The sequence below is a fragment of the Podarcis bocagei genome (assembly GCF_964188305.1).
Source record: "Podarcis bocagei genome assembly, chromosome: Z".
Lineage (NCBI taxonomy): Eukaryota > Metazoa > Chordata > Lepidosauria > Squamata > Lacertidae > Podarcis > Podarcis bocagei.
Window position 1 is genome coordinate 32,571,046 of NC_138140.1, and position 24,459 is coordinate 32,595,504.

At 41.6% G+C, this 24,459-nt stretch overlaps 1 protein-coding gene across 10 annotated transcripts in view; it reads left to right on the forward strand.

Moving 5' to 3' along the window:
• DACH2 (dachshund family transcription factor 2) overlaps positions 1–24,459 on the forward strand; it is a 340,390-nt gene that overhangs the window by 271,232 nt on the left and 44,699 nt on the right. For all 10 annotated transcript variants that reach the window (XM_081180171.1, XM_081180162.1, XM_081180164.1 and 7 more), the window contains 2 exons: positions 4,335–4,470; positions 7,174–7,254. In XM_081180171.1, the coding sequence (XP_081036297.1) occupies positions 4,335–4,470; positions 7,174–7,254 (217 nt within the window). The remainder of the gene's footprint in view (positions 1–4,334; positions 4,471–7,173; positions 7,255–24,459) is intronic.

Consider the following 24,459-nt stretch of genomic DNA (forward strand, 5'->3'; position numbering starts at 1 on the left):
TGTGTATAAAGTGTTCAACATTTTAAAAATGCAAAGCAATGTACCCAAAGTAAGAAAAACAGTGCATAATGAAATAATGTGAAACCAATAAGAAATGCAGTAATTTCACATATCCACAATAACCAGCAATATACATGACTCTCAGACTAATCTTGGAAAGCCTTGGCAAAGAGAAATGCTTTTAGAACGGTAGCATAAAAAGCAAGGCTCTCCCATCCGGCTACTGGAGCATCAGGTGGCAGATGCTGATGGCGTGGAGTGGTGGCAAAATGTTGGTGCATAGTTGAGTTGTCTTTAATTCTTACGCCATCCTGATGCCCTTCTGTGCAGTGAAGGACGCTGTCCCTTTGCCAGTGCTGAAGTAAGATTCAAATACCACCTCCTTCCCTACAGATCCTCTCAGGTGTTAAGATTGGAAAAGCGGCCCTTTTAAGACTCATGCCACCCTAAGAAGTTCTGCAGGTGACAGCTGAGCAGAGGGCATTATCTGTGGTTTGACTAGTGCCTTTGTTATACACCTTTAGGTGCCAGGCTAAAATGTTCCTGTTTAACTAGGTGTTTGGCTGATTGACATCTTATGCCTTTTTAAATGTGTTGTCGAAGGGGAGGTGGTTATTGGTTGTCTTTGTTTTGATTTTTAGTATGGATGGATGGATGGATGGATGGATGGATGGATGGATGGACAGACGGATGGATGAGCGGACAGATGGACAGAGAGACAGACAGATGATAGATAGATAGATGATAGATAGATAGATAGATAGATAGATAGATAGATAGATAGATGATAGATAGATAGATAGATAGATAGAGGTAATCTTATGTTGTTAACCGCCCTGAAATCTACAGGTATACAAATTTTAATAATGATAATAATAATAATGACGGACCAGCACTTCGAATTGTCCCCAAAATTGATCTGGAAGCCAGCACAGATTAGACAACGATAAAGTAATGTGCTCCCCCCAAAAAATCCCAGATAGTACGCTTGCCACTGCATTTTGCACTAGTTGAAGTTTCCAAACATTCTTCAAAGGTAGTTCCATGCAGGTCTACTTTATCTAGGAAAGGGTGTAGCTGGTACTCCAGCCAAAGCTGTGCAAATTTGCCCCTGGCCATGTGTGCCACCTGGCAACCCAGGAACACCTGCAGACTGCAACCCTGGTCCTTCAAGTAGAGTGCAATCCTATTGACAGCAGGCTTTAGTTTTGTTGTAGCAGTCTTCTAATACAGGAATGGGGAATCTGTGGCTTTCTGGTTCCCCTGCAACTCCTACCACTCCTGACCATTGGCCATGCTTGGTTGGACCTGACAAGAGCTGGAGTCCAAGCACCACAGGTTCCCCTTGCGCTTTTCTGATATTTTCTTCTCTCTGAGTGAAGAAGCCTTCAGAAAGAAGCCTTTAATGTATTGGGCTAGCGGAACAACAGCTATTTCAGGAGAAGAAAACTGAAATACATGAAGAGTGACACGGGGCTGTAAAATTCAGAAACGACAGAATGAAGTCATCAAGGTGTAAAAAAAAAAGATTTCAGGCTTTGAGCTTTGCAATTTTTCTATTGAAATGTCCTCATTGATTTGTTACAAATACTGTTAACCCTGTGTTTGGAAAATGGCGGGGACATTATCGCTTGTGTTCTCATTTGTAATAAAATAGATTAACTTGCTGTGAAATTTTAACTAGACGGAGACACAACAGTAGCTACCTAATGAACCACAGCTCATTGCTGTTAAGTAGCTTAATAGATGCATACTGATTACGGGGCTGAAAAATGGATCTGTTTACGTGCAAAGAAGAAACCGCTCGCATATATTAAGGGGCAAAAAGAGAATCACAACTGCCTTCCATTATAGAGAACGTCTCAATCCACATCCTGGTTCTCATTGCTGGGTCTTCATTTATCACCAAGTGCCATCCAAATGTAGTTTGTCAAGAGTCCAGACCTCTAGGGAGCTCCACTACCGCCTACCTGGGAAATGGAAATCCTTCTCACATCATGCATGTGCCCACAGGTTTAGTTAGCAAAGATGCAAATTTCCTTTCTCATTCCAGGGTTCATTATTTGCAAGTTAAGCTGTTCTGTCATTTTTCCATTAGGCCAGAGACTACAACTCCCATCTTTCCTGACCATTGGCCATGCTGGCTGAAGTTGATGGGAGTTGGAGTCCAACAACATCTGGAGGTCCATGGGTTCTGCTTTAAAGTCTTGAATCAAAGGGGTTCTCTGGGGCGAGTAAGGGGTTGGAAACTAAGGGGGAAAACTCTTCAAATGCATGCAATAGATGGGAAGAATTCAAAAAACAGAACCAACGCCTCCTTGTTTCTCTCTCAGGTCCTTTCTCATTTTAGGTAATTTAATCCAGAGGCCATTTTCACTACCCAAAATAGTAGTGCCTATTGTTCTCCTCCTTTTCTTACCAATATAGTTATAATCTCTGCAATAATATCCTACAGGTCCCCCGGGAAGAGAGAAGGAAAAAAACACCCAATGTTTGTTTCAAACTGATTTAAATCAAAAATGCCCTCAAGATACAGAGGCACAAAAGGCCTTGAATAGATTACGATCTGTTTAAGGTTAACAAATATTTTTAATTAGTAGACAAATAGTACAGCAATTAAATGCTTCTCTTTTAAGTTTTATTAGTTATTGTATGTTCATTAAATAAGAGATAATGAGTTAAAAAGCATGTCCGTTGAGGATTAACCACTGTATAATAGATAGGCATCTGTTACATGATTTTGAGGTTCACTTGGCATTGAATGTCCAATAACTATCCTATTAAAAAAACGAATTTCAGGCAACATTTTCAGCGCCGTGTGTTTGGAATAGACAAATGCTACGTACAGTATTGCAATTAGGAAACTCTGTTCTAGGACCCCTTGCACAGCCTGCTGGAAGCAGAGCTTGAAATATGAGGCTTGATTAGTAGCATGGCATCTTAACACATTGCCAAAATAGAGGAAGCTTCCTTATACTGAGTCACATCATTAGACCATCTAGCTCAATGTTGTCTAAACTGACCAACAGCAGCTTCTAAGATCTCAGAGGGGACTTTCCCCCAGCCCTACCTGAAGATGCCAGGGATTGAACCTGGGGCATTATGCATGCAGAACAGATGCTCTACCACTGAGTAGTGGCCCTCCCCTCCCAAGAGGACATGTATCACCAACAGAGGACACAAAGAGGATAGATTTACATAAAATTTGCATGTGTTGATTTGTAGGTATAGAAAATTGGAAATAATTACTGTGATTTAAATAGTGGGTTGAAACTGTGACCAGTGTGCCTGCTTAGTCTGCTGTCCAGCTGCTAACTACTGATGGGCAGCTTCAGGACTCATGATCTCCCTTCTTTTTTATTTTTAAATTGGACCTGGATCAATCAGCACTTGAAACAGAGAACTGTATTCCGTATAGTAGGATACCTTACTGACTTGGGAAGCCAGAGCCTAAAATAAAAAATCACTGGGCAGGGTCTGGCATCAGCACGGAGAGAGATCAGAGCTGCAAGAGGTGGTGAGAAAGAGATATTTGATGGATCTAAGGACGGAGCCTCTCAGACTTTGCCAAACCTTGAGGTAGAGCCTAGCAGATGTAGGTGCACCCAATCCGTAGAGCAGAACACAAAGCAATTCAGCAAAGTTGTGCAGCAGGAGTGGCTAGCCTCCTGAACTACAACTCCCACTATTCCTGGCCATTGACCTTGCTGTTTGGGGCTGATGGGAGTTGTAGTTCAGCAAGATCTGGAGAGTCACAGGCTACCTAACCCTTGGTGCACACCATAAAAATGCATTGGAGGTAAAAAAAAAAAGTCTGCCCTTTGGGTAACTGATCTTGAAAGTGTATTCTAAAGTAACACCAAATACTATTTGATTGCTTTAATTGCTTACTATGACATGGTCATCTCACACAGCCACTGCCTTAGCTTGTACCCCAGGTATTAAGGAGTGGAGTTAAAGCACTCCCCCCCCCACCTCTCTGGGCTCTTTTCTACCTTTGATTGTCTCTCACCAGAGCACTCTGGGGCTGGTTGATGCCTGACTGCCTTTTGAACAGCCACCTGCAGCACTCTCCCCACCTGCTATTCCCAGTGGTCTTGAGTCCCCCTTGTATTCAAAGGCACTGCAACAGAGCCATGCCAGCATGCATTCCTGCTCCCCCTCTTGACTACCCTTTTCTGCCTCTTCTGCCGATGCACCTATGATAGTACTGTCTTGGCAGATATATGTGTGTGTTCTGATAGGTTTGGGGGATGGCCTAGCCATCAGTCTGAATTGGGGCAGCAGTGATGTACTCCAAATACTTTATTTTAATGTGCTTCTTCTTTCTAAAGGAGAGAATTCATGACAGCCCTTCACCAGCCCCATCCATGGAAGAGAGTCAGCGGCCCGGGAGTCATGCCTCTTCACACCAGAGCAGCAGCATTTCAAGTTCTCCATCGCAGCTTGACAACACATCAGATAGAATTGGTTGGTACCCTATTCATGGCGACTGTTCCGATGCCACTGTTGTCTGGAAGTGTCCTTTGTCAAAGATCTCTCACAAGAGACAGGTGGAAAGAAAGCTAATTGTAGGAAGTGAGCATATATCCAAAGGATGCAAACAATGACTGTGGGTGGCAATAACATTTAATCAGTTAGATTAGCCACTTAAGAGCACAAGCCTAAGATTGTTCTCAGAGAAGTTCATCCCACTGAGTTCAGTTGGATTTATTCCCAAGGAAGATTGCACACCCAATTTTAAGTGGAGAGAGGAATATGATACAAGCTTGAATCCAATTTAATTAGGTAACAGTTATACTTAGTACTTCCTCACAGAATATGATCTGGTTGGTTTCAGCCCTGGAAAATTTAGGAAACAGATTATATTAGTTTAGGAGAGCTCCTGCAAGTCCGAGTAAAGAATATGGGCTGGATAGACCAATGGTCTGACTCTGTGTAAGGCAGGCTACCTACGTTCCTATAGTCTCAGTCTGCAATCTGATTGCAACCTGAAAATCGCCATATTTATTTTAAAATGTTTGCTCTCTGACAACAAACATTCATCAGAGTCATGAAAAGTATGTTGATAATAATAATAATAATAATAATAATAATAATAATAATATTTTAGAATAGAATTTTAATAGTTCTGTTAAGTATGACAAATGTAATTTTTAATCAATAAAGAAAATAAGAAAGCCAAATATCATATAGTTACCTCATCCATGTGATTTTACAGGTGCTACATTAAAAGAAAAATCTCAGTGGCAAAGATTATTGTCTTTGAACTGTCATCCATCAGTTTGGGTTGTTAACCATCTAGCTGTCTATATCTGTCTATTAAGTGAGAGGAATTACAGATAATTACCAATTCCTTAAATCCTCCGGTCTATTAAAAGCATTTTTCTTCCGAAATGATTTCAATGAATCACTCTTCTTAATTAGTTAATCTGAACATTTCAGAGGAAATCACTCATGTCTCAACTCATCTGCAGTTTTTCACTTTCTTCGTGGTTTTCTTTGTATTGTGCTTGCAGGCTTATTTCCCCCTGTCTGCAAGAATTGGTAATTCCCTCCCTCAAAAAATAAATAAATAAATCCATTCATTTTGTCCATACCCCTAGACTCCCATTTCTCATGTGTATGACTAATGGATGGAGGGTGCGCAGTGCTATTTTTCTAGAAAAATAGGTGCCAAAACGTACCATGAACACCTCCTTCGTTCTCTTATAATGGCAATGGTGCCCACTGGAAAGGTGCCAGAACTCAGTTCTGGTGAGTTCCTGCTGGAAAAAACCCTGGGGGGGGGCATGGAGCTAAGCCTCATGGTCTTGCTCATGGCAAGTATGCTTATCTGGCTCTTCCCTTCTCACAGAAGACAGAGCCCCCTGTTGGGAGCCCCAGTGATGTGGAGAAGGGGCCAGTGGGAGTATAGCTGGCTGCTCCCTTTAGATTTTCACTGAACATGCCATTGTAGCAGGGCACAGGGGTGTTGGAGTACATCTGTTGGCAGAAAACATAGCCCCAGTCTACCTTTAATGCATTAGGCTTTTATATGGAAGGGATAATGTGGGCTCCTAACACTAGGTGCCTTCTTACACAACCACTTCAGAATTGATCATACAAGGTGCATGAGCAAATGGTGCATATGGATTTTTTTGAACTTGTGAATGTGTCCAACATGGTACAAAATAGGGGAACCAGGCATTTTTTTTTAAAAAAAGTGAAAGATAATTCCTAGAAATGGTGGTGGTTTATATTTGAATGATCTAACTGGTGTGCATTTTCACGTTCCACAGCAATTTTGCTGTCATCCATTACTAGACTCCAGTTGCCAGTATTGATCACAGAGCAGGGATGGAGAACCTTTGGTCCTCTGGATGTCAGACTACAACTCCCATCATCCTTGGCCATTGGCTAGGGCTGATGGGATTTGAAGTCCAGCAACATCTAGAAGACCACAGGTTACCTATCACTGATATAGGTGGGGGAAAGTATTTTGCAAATTCACTTAGAGATGTGACCTCCCTCACACTAGGAAATAGTGTTACTTGGTATTTCAGAGAGCATAAATGGATTGACATTTGAATATACCTCAGGCAGATTAGTAGAATATCATCAGTGGTGATAAAGGAGACAACTAAATAATTATGTGAAAGCATTTGTAGTAGGAAGAGTAGGTATCTCTCCTGCTAAGGCTTGCTTCAGTTGACACAATCCTACACTGCAATCATGGTGGGGTTAAGCTTTAAGAACATCTGTGAATTCTTTGCAGTGGCCATAAAGTTAACTATTCTGATTTCTCTGGCTGTGATGTAATGTAGCCCAGTAGTCAAGGGCCACCAGTGGAAAAGGGACACCGAATAACTAAAAGGATGTGCTTTGAAGGCCCTTTCCCATCTGACTTTGTATGAATTGGCCAGCTATGTTGAAGCTCTTGGGCTCCACAAATCTCTTACCCACTAGCCAAAGCAGTGTTCATTATAAAACCTGATCCTTGGTGGCAGGTATGTGGCACAACACATTTCCAGTTCCTGAATAGCAATCTCAAGAAGATTGAGCGCTCCCAAGAATATAGTATTTGCTCTTCACTGTTGTACGTTGAGAATATTGTTTATAATTTTGGCAAATAAGCAGGTCAATGACCCTCACTCTTTCTCCTTCTTCACTCTGTCATGCCCATTCTTTTAGGCATGCTGCCAACTAATAGAGAGGGTGAACCTGTGGATCAAGAACCTGGGCCCAACCCAAAGAAACTCCTGAAAGAAAAAGGTAATATCCTCTCATATTTCGTTCTTCATAAAGGATCAAAGACTGGATTCACTGCACTCTTCCTGTCTGTTGAAAAATGATCACAGTAGCTAAGTGTGTAGTTTTCGTTTGGTTTTAGATTACAATTAGATGGCATTTGTTGCAAAGCCCCCCGCCCCCTCTGTACTCTGTCTTCTAACCATGGAGAACAAACAAACCCTGTCTGGTTCATAGGCTGCAAGTTCTGCTTACGCGGTTCAATCAGTTGTTAGGGATATTGGTGAGCTTCTTTCATGTAGAGGTAAAACAGCTGATCCAGACCTCTGAGGCCTCAAGCTTCATGGAAATAAACACACCAGCGATAGGGACAGACAGAAAAGCAACTCGCAAGTATAGACGTGAAGTTCAAAAGAGCCAGGTTTTATTCATTGGGAAGAGAGCATTTACACAGGTTGACGGAAATAATACATAATCTCAACACAAAGATAGATGTTGATGCCCTTGGGTGGTGGTATCTATTCCCGAATAGTTCTAGAGGACCAAGACCAAGTGTAGTGCGGGGGTAGCCTTGAGATATTAGGGTCTTGAGCTCCATAAGGCTACATATATCAAACCCTGTATTGAAATACCCATCTGGTTCCTTCTTGTCTTGCCTTTAGACACCAGATCAAGACACTGTTTTTTCAGTATACTTTTGCTGTCCATGGTGAAGGACAATACGCACACACACACGCACGCACGCACACACACACACACACACACACACATGCCACGTACAGAAGCTGCCTAGTTTGGCAGCTGAATCTTACTTTGATAGTGGTAACAGGATAGTGACCTCCACTGTACCTGAGGCTATTGCATTGATGAGGGTGCAGCATAGGTTCAAAAGCACAAAGGGACATAACCACCAGGCCCTTGGTCCACCTAGTTCAGTATTGTCTACACTGACTGGCAGCAGCTCTCTGAGGTTTCAGACAGGGGGCAAAATAATAATAATCCCCAGCTTCACCTGGAGGTGTTACGGGTTGAACATGGCATCTTCTGCATGTCAAGCAGATGTTCTACCTCTGAGCTATGGCTGTTCCCTTGTAATGTGGCTCTTGGGAATGTGACCCAGCATTTGTCACCGGAGTCTTCTGCCTAACAGATGGTCATCTTATCAGAGTTAGGTCCTGGTTTTGCTGCTGCTTCTTTCCCCCAGTTTTACTGGTTGCTGCATTCATTGAAGAGTGTATGTGTGTGTTTTGCGATGTCTGAGCTTTCTGGTTGTTGTTTTTTTTTGTTGTTGTTGCTTTGAAGGACTATATGAATGGAAAAGCAGAGTGAACATGTCTACATAAAGTATAATATGGTATGCAAAAATAGATTAAATATGAATATGACTAAAGATTTTGAGTGCTTACTGTGACTCAGCAAGTTGGCTGACAGTTGCATTTCTGAATACAGTTTTCCCCCCTAGAACACCCATTTTGGAGTGAGCCTGTGGCTACAGATTATTGCAAGTTATATGGCAAAATTATACAAATTTAGATTCACACTCCACCAAAATTATACCAAGCAGATGAATATTAAATAGGGAACACCAGTTCAGGAGTGCAGATTCTGCAGTCATATCTGCACTGTGCCGTGTAGCTTACCTATATACTTCTGTTACTTGTGTTTTGTATACAGTATTTCCTTCCGTAATATTTGTATATTTGTATGAAATGTGAGCCTCATTTTTCATACCCTGACTGTTTGTCTTTACCGAGAAAAATAATAATAATAATAATAGTGTTTATTCCTGTGAAGGTTTTCAAAGTTATTATTAAGGTGGTATGTAGTTAACTCAAAATTATCAACATTTATTAAGTATGACAAGTCAGCAATTTACACAAGCATGGCAAACATATGTTTTCACATCTGGTTTGAGTAATATCATCATGATTTTTAAAATGATTTATAGCTCTGCAGGCCATAAAATGCCAGCTTTGCTGTAGCTTGAAGTTTTTCAGTCATTGAGCAAATTACTAAAAGAATGTAATGGGGGCAGGGTGGGGGAGCAGGGGAGTGAGGGAGAGGTGTTTGCCCGCGTCTTAAATGTAACTCCAAAAGTTTGGTATTCCATAACAATTAGCAGGGCAACTTGTGCAAAATCCAGCTACAGTTGTTAACACTCCATATTAAGAAGCACTAAAACGCTGACAAGGTGATCTTGTTCCTCAATAGGTAGGGAGCAGAATTCAGAGTGTGTGTAGGATGCCGCAATAATCAGGACCACCTGGGGCAGGGAAGAGGGGTTACAGGTCCAGATCCAGCAGGGGAGCCAAACTGTGAGCTTTCATTAAAAAAAAAAAGTGTCCCTAGCACATGTGGAATGAAAGTTATGAAGCAAAATGCGCAGGCACCATTTAAAGCAATTGCTTTGTTAGTTATGAGCTTACCCTTACCTTTCAGTGTGTTTCACCAGTGAGTGAAGTCAGAGGTGTGTTTGACAAACGCTATAGAGAAGCATAAAGTCACACAAACCAGAGAAGACACAAACACGGCTTCCGAATGGCCAAGGAAATCCCTTCTCCAGACAATACAGAAGAGATTTCCTGGGCCATTTTGAAGCCATGTTTAGGTCAGGGATGGGGGGGCGCATGTCAAACTAGTTTTTCCTCTAGAATCAGACAATATCAAAAGGCTGCCCTGTTAATTTTTAAGGGACTTTCTGTGTCATTTTGATGCTGCCTCCCCATCTTTTTCCATAGAGAAGTGATTGCTATCCAAATAATATCAACAACAACAACAACTGAGAAATCAAGAACTGCAGTGTTGTGGTGACAGGGCAGTAGGGTGTCCTCTCAAAAGTAGCAGCAAAAACAGGAATTCATGCTCTTTCTAACTCAGATTAAGCTTCATGCTATCTTCTTCTTCTTCTGCTTCTTCTTCAGTATGTGGGTATCAAGTAATTGCCCTGCTAATGGAAATAAAATCAATCATTACCATATATTGCAAGGAGCAGGAGGATTGTTCTCGACGATGTGTAGGCTATGTCATCCCTACAAAGTAGCCCAGTGATGCTATACTTATTTTGGGGGGGCAAGTAGTGTATGATCCGCTTGCAGTGTAGTACAGTGTTGCTATTCAGTCTCTTTTAGGTAAATGCAGTTGGTGGAGGCAGGGGTTAAACTTATAGCAGCAATGGGCAAGGCAGGTGATTAATTGCTTTAGCACCCATAGAGGAAAAATAGGGGGATTCACTGCTGCTGGTGGTAAAAACTTGTAAATGGAGAGATTCATGTCAAAGACTGAAATACTTTTTGCTCAAAACAAGAAAAAGAAAGTGGTAGCTATTTGACTTGTTCTGGTAACATTGCTGTAGTTATTAAGGAAAAAATAAATGATCACAACAAATGTTTTTAGAATGCGCAGCTTGCTTTTTAAGAATTTAATGTTGATTTCTCCAGGCATGGGCTTAGTTGCCGTAAATCACCAATCTCCTTTGATCACAACCCCCATCCAAAATGTACTCTTATCTAGTACTGCTAACATAAGATCTACTGACGAAAGGTCTACAGCAACATAACCAGTTTACAACTCATGAAACTTAAGTTCTTTCCACCATTCAGGATTGGCACAGGGGGAAGAACAGGGCTCTTGAGCTGGATAGCAGGCAGAAATCCATCAGGTTAGGCCTTTTCTATTATGGAAATATCTCTTGTTGCTTTGTCCCAGCTCCTGCCAACCTAGCAGTTTGAAAGCATACCAACGCAAGCAGATAAATAGGTACTGCTGCAGCGGGAAGGTAAACGGCGTTTCCATGCACTCTGGCTTCTGTCACAGTGTCCCGTTGCGCCAGAAGCGGTTTAAGTCATGCTGGTCACATGACCCGGAAAGCTGTCTGCGGACAAACGCCAGCTCCCTTGGCCTGAAAGCAAGATGAGCACCACACCCCATAGTCACCTTTGACTGGGGTTAACCATCCAGGGATCCTTTACCTTTTTTACCTTTACCTCTATGGGGAAAGTTTCACCTGATGGCATTCTGTCTGTCATATATCTTACTTTTTATTTTGTGTACTCTATCCCTCCTACAAAAGAGGGTATGAATGTTCTTATGGCACAAAGTGTATGCAAGTTTTTGTACACTTTTGAGTGTGAGAAGGAGAGCCCAATTCACATGCAGTGTTCTGGGCCCCTAAAAATCATGTCGGCAGCCTTAAGTTTAATTCTCCCCTGTATTATGTAGTCTCTTTTTTTAAAAAAATATTTTATTGCCAATTTTTAACAAAAGAAAATCACCAGACATATAAAATACCATCACCAAAAACTAGCGAACAAAGAAAACAAACAGAAACAGAAACATAGAATAAAAAGATCATAACCGTTCATACATTGTTTTTTCATGACTATCTGGACTTCCTCACATCTCCCTTTCCTGCGTTCTCCAGAAAAAAAGTTATAAACAGCAATTTATTACCTTATTTCAATTCTTATTTTCTAATTCTCATATATTATGCCTCAAACTTTAAGTATTTTTATCAAATGCTTAGCTGCTTGATTTAGACATAAGATAACCTCAAATTTCATCTTTATCATTCCACTTATTCTCATATATCTCTCATCTAAATTGCTGGTGCCATGTTATTTCCTTTCGTGCACTTTCTTAACATTCATACAGTTTATAAAATTTTTGTAGATAGTCTTTAAACTTTTTCCAGTCCTCTTCCACCGCCTCTTTTCCCAGGTCTCGGATGTATTATGTAGTCTCTATAAACTGGAAAATATGAATTTGTTCAAAATAGGCAAGGGAAACACTTTTTCCAAGGGAAACGCTTTTCTACATTTTTGAATATATGGCACTTTTGTTTAGCTGAGGATGGGTAAGTTAGTTCATGACATTTTTGCATGTGTTCATCATAAGTCAATTCCATTTGTGCTTTAATCTGTTAATTTTAAATTGTTCTTTTAATGAGCATGAAAATTTAGCATTTAAACACATATTTAAATACCCATTTTAAGATGTATTTTTGCCTCAAAATATGCACTTTCAAACATACTTTGAGCCAAAAATCGCTCCAGAAGTTTCAGGAATTAGCTAACTTCCAAACCAGACATGGAAGGTGCAACTGAAGTCTGTTCATAGTGATTTATACGAACACCAGATTCCTCAAGTGGCCCATGTTTTAGCAATAGATATCTAAGCTAATTTGTAACACTGTTTTTTTGAAAAAGCAATTGCCTACAAATATTGTGAAAGGGCCATATCCTTTCCCCATTTGTTTGTAGAGACTAGGTTGGATTTGGTAAGTTTTATTATATAAGGGGTGAAATACTGTCTACCTGTGTCTTTAAACCCTGAAATCATTCTCAGTTATTGGGATAATGTACAAATCGCTCTCCCCCTCTTCTTTTTGTTTTGAAGTTTTATTCTGCGTGGCATTGCAGTTTCTGATACTTTCAACCGTTCCAGCATCTGTTATTGTTGCTTTCAGAAACTTTGGAAATAGTTTTGGGGAGGGGAGGGGTTGCAGTAATAGACAGTCTTTCAGATGGACTGTTTTCATTTTTGAGCAAGGGGTGAAAATTAATGAGTTGGAAGATAAGAAAAGATCAGTGATTTGGCTCAGGAACTTAGCTGACTCCCCCCCCCCCACTCCTTCTCTCTCTCCCTTTTTGGTGTGTTTGTTTTATATGATTCCAGCACCTACTCAACAAAATGCTGTCCAAGAAGAATCAGTCCCCCACCACCACCTCAAACAGTCGCAGTCTAGAATATCAGCATATGTCTTTCGCTTCCCATGAGGTGATCCCAGACTTTATTCTCCCCAAAAAAGAGTAGCAAAGAAGTGCTTCATAAATGGCACAAATTTAGAGGGCAAGCAGATGGAAAGGCAAACTAATATCCTGAGTTGCTGTTTCCACCAATATGCCATGCAAACTGATAGAAATGCTGATGGGCTTAGCATCTATAGCTTTTAAAGCTATAAGCGGAAGTCTTTTAAAAAAATGTAAGAGATCTGAGTTTATGGTATAGCACTCATTTGGTGAGGGGGCGATTTGTACAATAAAACAATGGCTTTGGGAAAGGGCTGCAGTTCAGTGGTAGAGTGCAGAAAAGCCCAAAGTAAATTCCTGGTTTCTCCAGGTAGGGCTGGCAGAAACTCCTGCCTGAAACACTGGAGAGCTGCTGATAGTCAGTGTGAGCAGTACTGAGCAAGATGAACCAATGGTCTGACTTGGTGTGAGGCTGCTCCTTGTGTTCTTATAGGCTGACCCTGTGATCTGCTGGGACAGACAAAATGTTAGGAGCATTGTGTGCTGGCAGGCATGTGGAATAGTGTCTTCTCCGTGTTGGCCCCCCAAATTGTGGGATTCAGTACCACGTGAGATCAGGCACATCCCTCTACACTTTTAAACAGGCCTTCAAGACTCAACATTGACTGAAGGTTCCCCATCTGTATCCTCAAAGGTGGGGTATAAATCAAAACATTCAAAGGGACCAGCTCCCTTCCCTCCCACTCGCACCAGTACAACACCGGGAGCAAAACACATGAATGTGAAGTACCTATTGTGAAGTGACCCTAGCAGCAGAATCCTATACATGTTTCCACAGATGTAAGGCCCAATGAGTTCATGGAAGCTTATGGACAGGTAAGTAGATAGAGGATTGCAGCTTGAAAGAAGGGCAGCATAAGGGCTGATACTGGCAGGGTCAGGAATAGGCACTGTGGCACTGGCAAGTATCTCCCCCACACTCCCATCACAATTGACTGATGCTTCAGAACTAGTTGACAATAAACCTAATAGGCTAAGGCACTCTATAACTAACCTTTAAATGAGAAGTTGCCCGTTGTTCCTTTAGCAATTAATCCAGTGTTAAGGAATTTAATTGACCACAAGACTACATTATTAAAGGAGCGGGGTGGGTGGGAAACGGTCACCCTAATTGAGACTTGAACCTGTACCCTTTATTTACTGTGCTGCTCAAGATGTGATTTAGGGGTTAATTGACTGGCTAGCATTTCCCTGGCTGCAATTATTTCCTCTAACCAGCGCTAAATGCGCACTGTAGCTAAGACCATTTTTAATGGCATCTTTTGCTATCAGCTCTTAGAATAGTGTCACAAGGACAGCCATGAAAGGCTGACTGGTGGGGCCATGGAAGGATATAAATAAAGAGATTCAAGGTTGTCTTTCAAGTTTCTAGTGAACACATCAAGAAAGAAAGAAAGCGGGTATTGATGTTGATTCACAGTTACAATGGAGGGTGGCTAATTTGCACACGGCTGATCCACACATCCCGTAATTCACACGCAAACCTAAGCAACATCTTTGATGTCATAAGCAATGTTGAATTATCTTGGACCATTGCAGGCTCTTTGTCTTTTGCTAAGCCTTCATTAATCAATACAAAGCTTCTAACTAGCAGACTATTAAATGCCATCGCTGGGAATGATCACATCTCAGAGGTTGAGAGGCTTGGTTTTCTTTGTTTTTTTGTTTTTAACTTCACACAGAATGTTTGCCTGATACATTGGAGCATTGTGCACTGTGTTAAGCTCTGAGCATCACAACCTAAGAAGAGTGGCAATATATTAGGGCCAGTAGTGTTTTGTGTGTCAGGCTAAGACCAGGGATACTCAGGTTCAAATCCTCATTTGGCCATGAAGCTCACTGGGAGACTCTGGAATCTCTTGCTACTCAGTCCGTTTCACATAATGTTTGTGGTGCCGAAATGGGGAGGAGAGCGGCATATGCTGCTTACAACTCCTTGGCAGAAAGGCAGAATACAAATTCAGTAAGTAAAAATTGCGTTTGAATGGTATGATATTGACTACCAGATTTTGGGTGTTGCATAGCTTATTCCTATGTGTCCTATTTTTGAGCTTCATATGGGGCTTCTCACTAAATACAATGACAGGACAGACCTGTTACTGGTTTATATGGATCTTTGGTCTGAAGCAAGACTCCAGGGAGTTGGAGCATGCCCTGCTGTACCCAACATTGGGGTGAGGTGGAGAATGAGAGGCAAGAGTGACATAGATACCCTTCCTTACAATGGTGGTGCATAATACACAGCTGTGCCTGCCACTTACAGTGGTGCCTCGCAAGACGAAATTAATTCGTTCCGCAAGTCTCTTCGTCTTGCGAGTTTTTCGTCTTGCGATGCACGGTTTCCCATAGGAATGCATTGAAAATCAATTAATGCGTTCCTAGGGAAACCGCCTTCAGACCAGGTCTGGGGACAGTCTGTCCCCGGACCTCTTCTGAAGGCTGGGGGGGGGGTAAGGGCTTTTCTCCCCACCCCCAGCATTTTAAAAAACCCCGGGACAGCGGAGGACTTCTCCACTGTCCGGGCAATCTTAAAATGCTGGCGGGCGGCATTTTAAAATTGCCCCGGGACAGCGGAGGACTTCTCCGCTGTCTGGGGCGATTTAAAAGCCCCTGGGAAGGCAGGCAGGGGGGACAAAGACTTTTGCCCCCCGCCAGCCTTCAGAAGGTGTTCCCACCCCCCCGCCCCGCTTCGGAGCACTGTTCCGAAGCCGGGCGGTGGGGAAAGGTGTTCCCACCCCCCCGCCCCGCTTCGGAGCACCATTCTGAAGCCGGGCGGTGGGGGAAGGTGTTCCCACCCCCCCGCCCCGCTTCGGAGCACCGTTCCGAAGCGGGGCGGCGGGGGAAGGTGTTCCCACCCCCCCCCGCCCCGCTTCGGAGCACCGCAGCCCCTTGCTTCAAAAGAGGTCCGGGGGCAGCGGGAAGCGCTTCCTTCTGTCCCCGGACCTGGGGCTGCGGGGAGAAGATCGCTTCTCCCCGCAGCCCCTTGCTTCAAAAGAGGTCCAGGGGCAGCGGGAAGCGCTTCCCGCTGTCCCCGGACCTGGGGCTGCGGGGAGAAGATCGCTTCTCCCCGCAGCCCCTTGCTTCAAAAGAGGTCCGGGGGCAGCGGGAAGCGCTTCCTGCTGTCCCCGGACCTGGGGCTGCGGGGAGAAGATTGCTTCTCCCCGCCGCCCCTTGCTTCAAAAGAGAAGACCCGCTGTCCCCGGGGCAAGCTTCGTTTTGCGAAGCAAGCCCATAGGGAAATTCGTCTTGCGAGGCAACTCGAAAATGAAAAAACCTTTCGTTTTGCGAGTTTTTCATCTCGCGAGGCGTTCGTCTTGCGGGGTACCACTGTATTATGTCATTTTCTTTAGCCAGTCTCCCTTAGCATGGTTGGCCCAGGCCAGCATCTTAGTTGTTCATATTTCTAGACATGAGCCAGCAGTGTAGTGTGGCTGCTAAAAAAAAAAGGTTAATGCAGTGTTGGGCTGCATTAACAAAAGCAATAGTTCTAATTACAGGTAGGTAGCCATGTTGGTCTGCTATAGTCGAAACAAAATAAAAAAAAAAATTCTTCCAGTAGCACCTTAGAGACCAACTAAGTTTGTCATTGGTATGAGCTGTTGTATGCATGCACACTTTTTCAGATACAAGTGTGCATGCACACAAAAGCTCATACCAGTGATAAACTTAGTTGGTCTCTAAGGTGCTACTGGAAGGAATTTTTTTATTTTGTTTCAAAAGCAATAGTGTCAGGGTTAATAGTTCCATTTTATTCTATGCTGCTCAGGCCAACATCTGGAACGTAGGGACCACATTTTATGAAGGATGGTGACGAAACAGGAGCATATGCAGAGGATGGCGATCAAGATGGTAAAGGACTGGGAAATTAAATCCTGTGAGTTGAAGGAGTTGTGTACATAGTACATTTAGCCTGGAGAAGATTAAGTGGAAACAAGATAAGCATCTTTAGATGTATGGGCAGGTGACATGCAGAAGATACAGCACATTTATTCTCTGTGGCTCACATTGCAGTTTATTCAGTTTTCCTGATTTTCCCTAACAGTTAATTTCTGCATTATATTTGAGCTTTCTCATTACATTAAAAAAGCCAGCTTCCAGAAACATAGTGGAATAAAATGCAAGTTTAGCAAACATATTTCTTCTTCTTTTTTCTGGAAGCAAGTAACATATAAATGAGCACTAAATCTGTGCAATTGCATTCCACGATGTTTCCGGAAGTGGCTTTTACATCGTGTAAATGCAGAAATTAACAGTTAGGGAAACATGAGGATGGAACAAACTGCCGTGTGAACACAGCCTGTTTCTCCAGAGGGCAGCCATCTGTCAGGGCTGTTCTAGCCACATTCTGCCTTATAGATCTTTTATCATTATATCATTATCTTTTTATCTTTATCATTATTATCATTGTTGTTATATAGATTTATTTTCCCTGGCGGGACCCAATGCAGTTTACAGATACAAACAAGAACCACTAAAAGCATAGAAAATGACAATACTTTAAAACAATTAAATATAATTATAATTATGTGTGTAAATAAAGTATTTAAAACATACAAATAATCACACGAAAACAGCATGGTACCAGCCCTTTCATTAAAAGCAGTCAGTTCCCAATTCCCAGGTTAGAATGTGAATTCTTTCTCTCTTGCTTGGTCCCTTCTGTTATTTTATTAAGAAAATCTTTTTACCACTTGATTGTAAAAACAAAACTATTAAGTGGATTACAAAAATGTAGAATGAAACATTGAAATTATCAGTAACACACACACACACCAGTTAAAATAGGTATTTAAAGGGATTATTAAAATCAACAGTATCTAAAAAGAGGTAAAACATATAAGAAAAATGTTTTAAGCAGCTGACAAAAAGAGTATTGCACAGCAATAGGCAGAGAATCCCAAAGTGTAGGTGCAGCCACAATACAAGATTGATTTCATACAAGTGCAAGATGTGTATTGTGTGGCACTTGTAACAGTACCACTTATGCAAATCAAAGCTGTCAAGCAGGCACATATGGCAGGTTAAGGTGATCCCACAAGTAAAGTGGTCATAAGATGCTTAGGGCTATATATATGTAACAATATGTAATAATATGATCTTGTCCCGGGACTTATAAAACTTGATGGGCACAACTTCTTGAAATCCACGGGACTCAGCTGAACCTGCAGACTATCTTAAATCCTGTTTATTGCAATGAGTCAGCCCCCAAGCACATCTAAGTTTGGATCCAACCATCTCTTTTTATTCAGGGTTTATTCAGTCTTCCTGGGGAGATGGGCTCTGCCCAATTCACCAGACCGTGTTTTAGCCTCCATTTGCATGATCCAGTTATCTTCCTTACCTCCTGGTTTGCAATAAGTTTAGTTGATCTTTGCATCTGAATCACACAAATGGATTACTGCAAGCCATTGTTTCTTCATAAACTAGATATAGAAACCATGCTTTGAAAAGGCTTCCGATTTTGAGTTGGAGGTGAGTGATGGGTAGTGGTAATATTAGCTTGCTCAGTACAGGTGCAATGACCAGTTATACTTCATGCAAACCAGGAAGTGAGGGAGGGAAACGAAACCTGTGAAAGGCTGGGGGTGGAGGGAGGCAAAGGCTCTTTATATAGCAACAGTCAAACCATAGTTTGTCCCGTAACATCTGAACTGGACCAGTGGGTGTACCAAGACATTAATATTTCCACACGCACAGTTGTGGGCCTTGGAGACACCATTCTGCAATTGTAAAGTGCACAGGAACCAATTTAGGGCACCTTGTAAAACCCTTAAAGATCTTTGCAATGATTGCAAAGCTAAAAAATGCCCGGCCTGCACAGCCTTGCATGCTGACATACCTTTCTGTCACCATTACTTGGTGAAATAACTGATAGCAATCAATGTGATTATTTCCCGTCGCCAGAACATTTTTATTTTTACTGTGGTATTAGCTGGCTGTATGTTTTGGGAAAGAAGATATAAATATGTTTAGCCTCTGAATATAAGCTCCGTAGAAATGTTATATTACCCACTTGGAAGTGAAACTGTAGGTGACATACTGTTCAGGAACGAGGGCCAGCTTTGCTTACAAATCAGCTGGATGATGAGGTTGCAAAAGTTATATTTTCCCTGCTTTCACTGGTGGAATTTATTAGCTTCTTGGAATTGATTCTGGATGCCTTTCATTTGCCATTGGGCTAAAGTCAGAAGCAAAATGATGATATACCGCATTTTTGCTCACTCATCTTTTTATTGCCTAACTATTGTTATTGAATAAAAGACATTTGATATATTTCAAGAAGGAGACCCAGAACGAGAGAGGGAGAGAGAATGTTTCATTTTCTTTCTTTTTTTAAATGGTCATCTGTTTATTTGAATGCTGGGCTGGCCGGCCACAGTATTCAGCTAGCAACTGGAGTGAGGGGTTGGGGGGAAAGGAAGGGGGAAGCATGGAGAGAATAGATCCATTGACGGGGGGAAGCAGTGAGGCCTACAGAGGCTGCCAAAACGTTGTGTCATTTTATTTGCCCGGGAAGAATGGACCGGAGCAAAGTTAATATCGATGCAGTGTATGAAAGTGTTTGAGTCGTTATCTCTGGGAAGATAATGTGAACTCAGCAGTATCATTGCTTTGATCTTTGGTTAAAGTCTTAACAAAACTAGATTGCCGTTTGACTGACAACCTTGTCAAGGAATGAATGAAGACTGACACTCCAATATTGAAAATGCAGCGTTTACAGAAGTTTTTTGAGTCCCAAGTTTTCTCATGACACTGCTTCTTTTGTGGAAGACTGAATTTCACATTTATTTCCACCACCCCCCACAAAAAATAATGAAAATAATAAAATATATACCTTGCCGGCTACAGCAGAAACTTACAATTTTTAGTCTCCCGGCTGCCAAAAGCTGCTGCCTTTCCTGACAAAGTTGTTTTTGATGTGTTCATGCTAGCAGTACAACCAAACAATCTCAGCTTGGCAACACTGGGATTTATCGTTTGGAACAGATACTGCTCTGGCAGTTTTCGAGAGTCAAACGAAATTATGAACTCTGCTACTCAGGTGCAGGTGCCCATGTTTTCCCCCATTGAGAGTTGCTTTTATTATTATTTATTATTATCTCCTTTTTTAAGATCTTTAACCTGCTACATCTCAAGGGCTCAAATAAATAGCAGTAATTTACAAGGGTGGGGCAACAAACTAATTAACTATCGAATACAATACCAAGTGAAGCATTACAACTGCCTTACTATATATTTTATTATTATGCACGGTGACAAATTTGTACATATTTTGGGTTAGAAATTGCTTGGGATGATATATAATCCCTAATGGATCTGGGGAGGGTGGTTTCTGATGTTTTGAACCATACAGTTCTCAGACCATTAAAAATAATCATATCCTGCAAAGGTTCTAGTTAAAGACAGCTATAGACAAGGTGAAGCAGCCATCTCCCTAGATTATGGGTGCTATTAATGATTCCAAAGATGGTCCCTTTTAACAAGTTGTGAATAAAGCTTACTTTCATGGAGGAGTTCCGAGGTGGTAGCGTGCATTGAAGCTGAACAAAGCAGTTGCTGTAGGATGCTCCAATTTTGGAGAGGAGATGTTGCACCTTAGCAGTAAATCTCATGCTTTGCATGTTTAAGATCCTAGTTTTGATACGATGCATCTTCAGGTAGATCTGAGAAAGATCTGTGTCTGAAACCTGTATCTGTTGCTTGCTTGGATGCCAGTTGTGTGTATGTAGAGATCTGTGGCTGGAATGTACAAGTGCAAGAGTCGTATCTGTTGCTTTGCTCACTTTCTGCCTCTGGCATGTGGCCTCCAGGAGCCCGCAATGCATTGTAGCCCTTAAACTGAAAAAAGATCCCCACCTCTGCTTTCAAGAAGAAGAAAAGATTGAAAAACATCAAGTCTCTAGTGTGCAGAATGCAGGATGATTTGCACCATATCACCCGCAATCCCCATGCCATTTCCAATTTGCATTGAGGGGCAGTTGGTTGAAGAACCATTTATGCAGTTGTGACTGTCATTCTGGTCTATAGGGCTATCACACTGGAAATCCTGCCTGAATTGTCTCCTGGGTAAATTCATTTTACCTTGCTCCCTTTGGTTCTGCATATCCAGGGGCACTTATTGGTAGCAGGATTAATCACAGAAGTTTGTTTCCCCTCTCCAGTTTTCCCAAGTCATCTTCATTCTTTCTCATGGCTTTTGTGTAAATATTTCACGGTCAAAAGACATGTAAATATTTTTCTGTTGGGAAATGCAATACATTTCCGCTTAAGTGTCATTCTCCTTTTCTGTTCTGATCATTTAGAACATGAAAGAGAAACTTGTTTTATTCCGACTTCGCTCTCTCGACACTGTGACAATGTGCTCTTATTTATTGCTAAAACAAAGCTGTAGGGAACGTATATTTGGAAACCATTAAGTTACTATTATCCCAGCAAAGCTTTTCAGAGATGGCTCACTTGTTGACTGTTTTTGGTTTTTATGTTTAAGTAAATAAATAACCTTTCCACTTCTTCCAGAGAACAGGAGTGAGTGAGAGAAAGATTAATATCTTCCTCATCCCCTTAGCTAACAATTTCCTTAAAGCAGATAAATTACAGCAGCACCACCCCTCCTTTTTTTAAAAGCTGGAGTTTTAATTTAGTGTTTCCTTTCATCCACTGAAATATTTTTTCTTTTCTTTTGAGCCTCCTATAGTTTGTTCTGGTCATTAACATTTCAGTAAAAAAAAAAGTTTGAAAGGTGCTTTTTATGTTTGGGTAGACTGTGGTGCACATTTGGCTGTTAAAACCCAACCTCCTTAAGTCTGTATTGATGCTGAATACTCACAGCTATTTGCAGCAGTTCACTGCCCAGTTTAATGGTGCCGCCAAGGGCAATGATCACATTACTTGCTATTATATTTGGGGTAGGTGGGTGTTACTTTGGCAATAAAGGCATATTTCTTGAATCGCACACCAAAGAGCTCCAGGGTTAGCAGCATATGTCTATTAACAACCCATGCTAGAATTTATTGCGGCAGGAAGATAGGACCTTCTTCAATCTTAGCCTCATTTGTTTCTTGGAGTCTCAAGTTCTGTTTGTAGAATACTTGCCTCTAAAGTTAGCAAGCTTATGTGGATTGTTTAACATGTTCTCTAGAAACATTCTTTTCATAGATCAAAAAACTCAGGAAGGAGCTGCTTAGCTCTTACACCTCCCGTTATTTATCTGCTCAAAATGGCACTGTGCCCTGCTAAAAATTTGCTCGTTTTTTCTTCTTCTTTTGACAATTATCCATCAATTTATGAGAAAATAAATTACACTGAAAATAATCAAAGCGGAGAGAGTGTTTCAGTGAGATTCTCATGAGTCAGGGTGCCAGGGTGATGGTTGGGTGCTTACTTTTGAAGTAGCCAAGGGGTGCTTTTGAGTGTCCTCAACATGAAGGTGGTGAGGAAATCTGGATCATTTTGGCTATGTGTTCACTTATTGGCTGGATCTGGCAAGCCATCCAGAAGAACGCCAAAGCAGCTGCCTAGGGGCAGTAAAACCAGTGCAAAAAAAAAAAAAGAAAGAAATTTCAGATAATTTGTTGGTGCTCCCTTCCAAACCCGCTTTCATAGCGAAAATGTTTCAACTCAGCCCCAGCACCAAATGCTTCTCACCAGCACTTCAGAGAGATCACTGTAATGTTGGTGACAAATGTGCCATCTCAGGTATTTAGGATCACAGGAACATCTATACATGGATTTGATAGATACAAATGAAGATGGATGCTGCCCATGACAAGCAGCCACCAAACATCTCCCTAACAAGGGGTGATTACAGAAAGGAGGAATGTTTGGGAAGGGAAGGGAAGCCACAGTTCCCATATTGTTTTGCTCCCATATTGTCACCCCCTTTTTTTCTTCCTTCTTTATCTGCAAGTTCATAGAAGCAGCATAACCACCTGCTTCCACCACTTACTGTGTTCTCTTTAGAGACTGGTAAAAGAGTTATTTTCAGTTTCTCTCAGTTTTCTTATTTTCTAGTCCTCCAGTTCAGTTCTCCACATTTCCAGATCAGTCCTTATGAAAATTCATCAACATTTTGGTGTGAATTTTCTCCTAATATAATATTTTCCTATGCAGTTTTGCAAAGCAATTTTCCGCACTATATTGCATTTCTGTTTGCCATTTCCACCAAATGTTCCGTATGATATTTTCACCCCAAAACGTGCATTTTTATTCACACTTTACATCAGGGTGTGCATTTTTGTACACATGGCTTAGGAAGCTACATCGCAAATTTGTCTCAGAAAGTATGGACTAAGGAGGTTCACCTTTCCCACATACTTTCTCACTTGTTCTGCTTCACCTTTTATTATTGCTGCTATTACTAATACTTGTTGCTTTATCATTTTGATTTACTCTCACGAAGGCACATCATAAGACTGAATCAGTGTCCCCCTTTCTATTTTATTCTTTCTAGGAGGGAGGGAGTTCAAGCCCAACTTTCCCTATGGCCTGCAATCCTCTCTTTTGTATAGCATTCTGCTTCTTTCTGCTTCTTTGTTGAGGGGGGGATAAGCTTTGCTTTTATGTTTTTGTCCGCTTCTTAATTGTTTAATTGTGGGGGGTGGATTGTTTGTTTGTACTTTGGTTAAGCCTCTTTGAGTACATTCCTTACAAAAATACTCAATGAATGGCGATGATAATAAATAATTGAGCCACTGTACGAGGCAGTCATCATTCCGACAAAGAAAGCAAAATCAGCCATGGTGATCTTAAAATATTTGTGCTGTAAGGAGAATTAAAAAGTGGATCATATCAGGACAAAGCTGGCAGAAACTCTGCAAGACATGAAAAATAAATTTTCTCCATTCCAAATGACATTGTTTGAAAAGGAGTGTGTTGTCCTGAACTTTGAATAAGAAGGAATGGCTTGTCACTAATGAACTCTGACAATTGTTGCAACATCATCTTGTACAAAACAAAACTAGAGCAAGCAAACCCTAATAGGATATTTTTAAAATTGAAAACAGCTTTTGTAGGCTGCAGTTGTGAGTTACAAAAAATCAGGGGAGAGTGCTTAACCCTTGTGGCTTTCTCATCTGAGTCTCCCCATGTGTTGCTATTTTTCTGTATGTTTCCAGATATGTCTACCCTCACTAACAAGCATCTTTTACCCTGCAGAGGGGAAAGGAGCACAGGGGTGGAGCCCAGAATAGCAGTTGGGGGGAGGTTGCCCTGCTAGCATCATTCATCCCCCAGAAAGCCCCCACCTACCTGCCTTCTTACTCATAGCCAGTCCAGAGGGCGGCCCTGGTGTCAGCTTCCTCCTCCTGAGTCTCGATGTTGCCCTCACAGAACTCAGCAGGTGGGAGGATGGAAACAAAACTGGAATTACTTGGCTCTGACTGAACATACCGTTGGCCTCTCTGCTGTCCACCCTAACCACTGT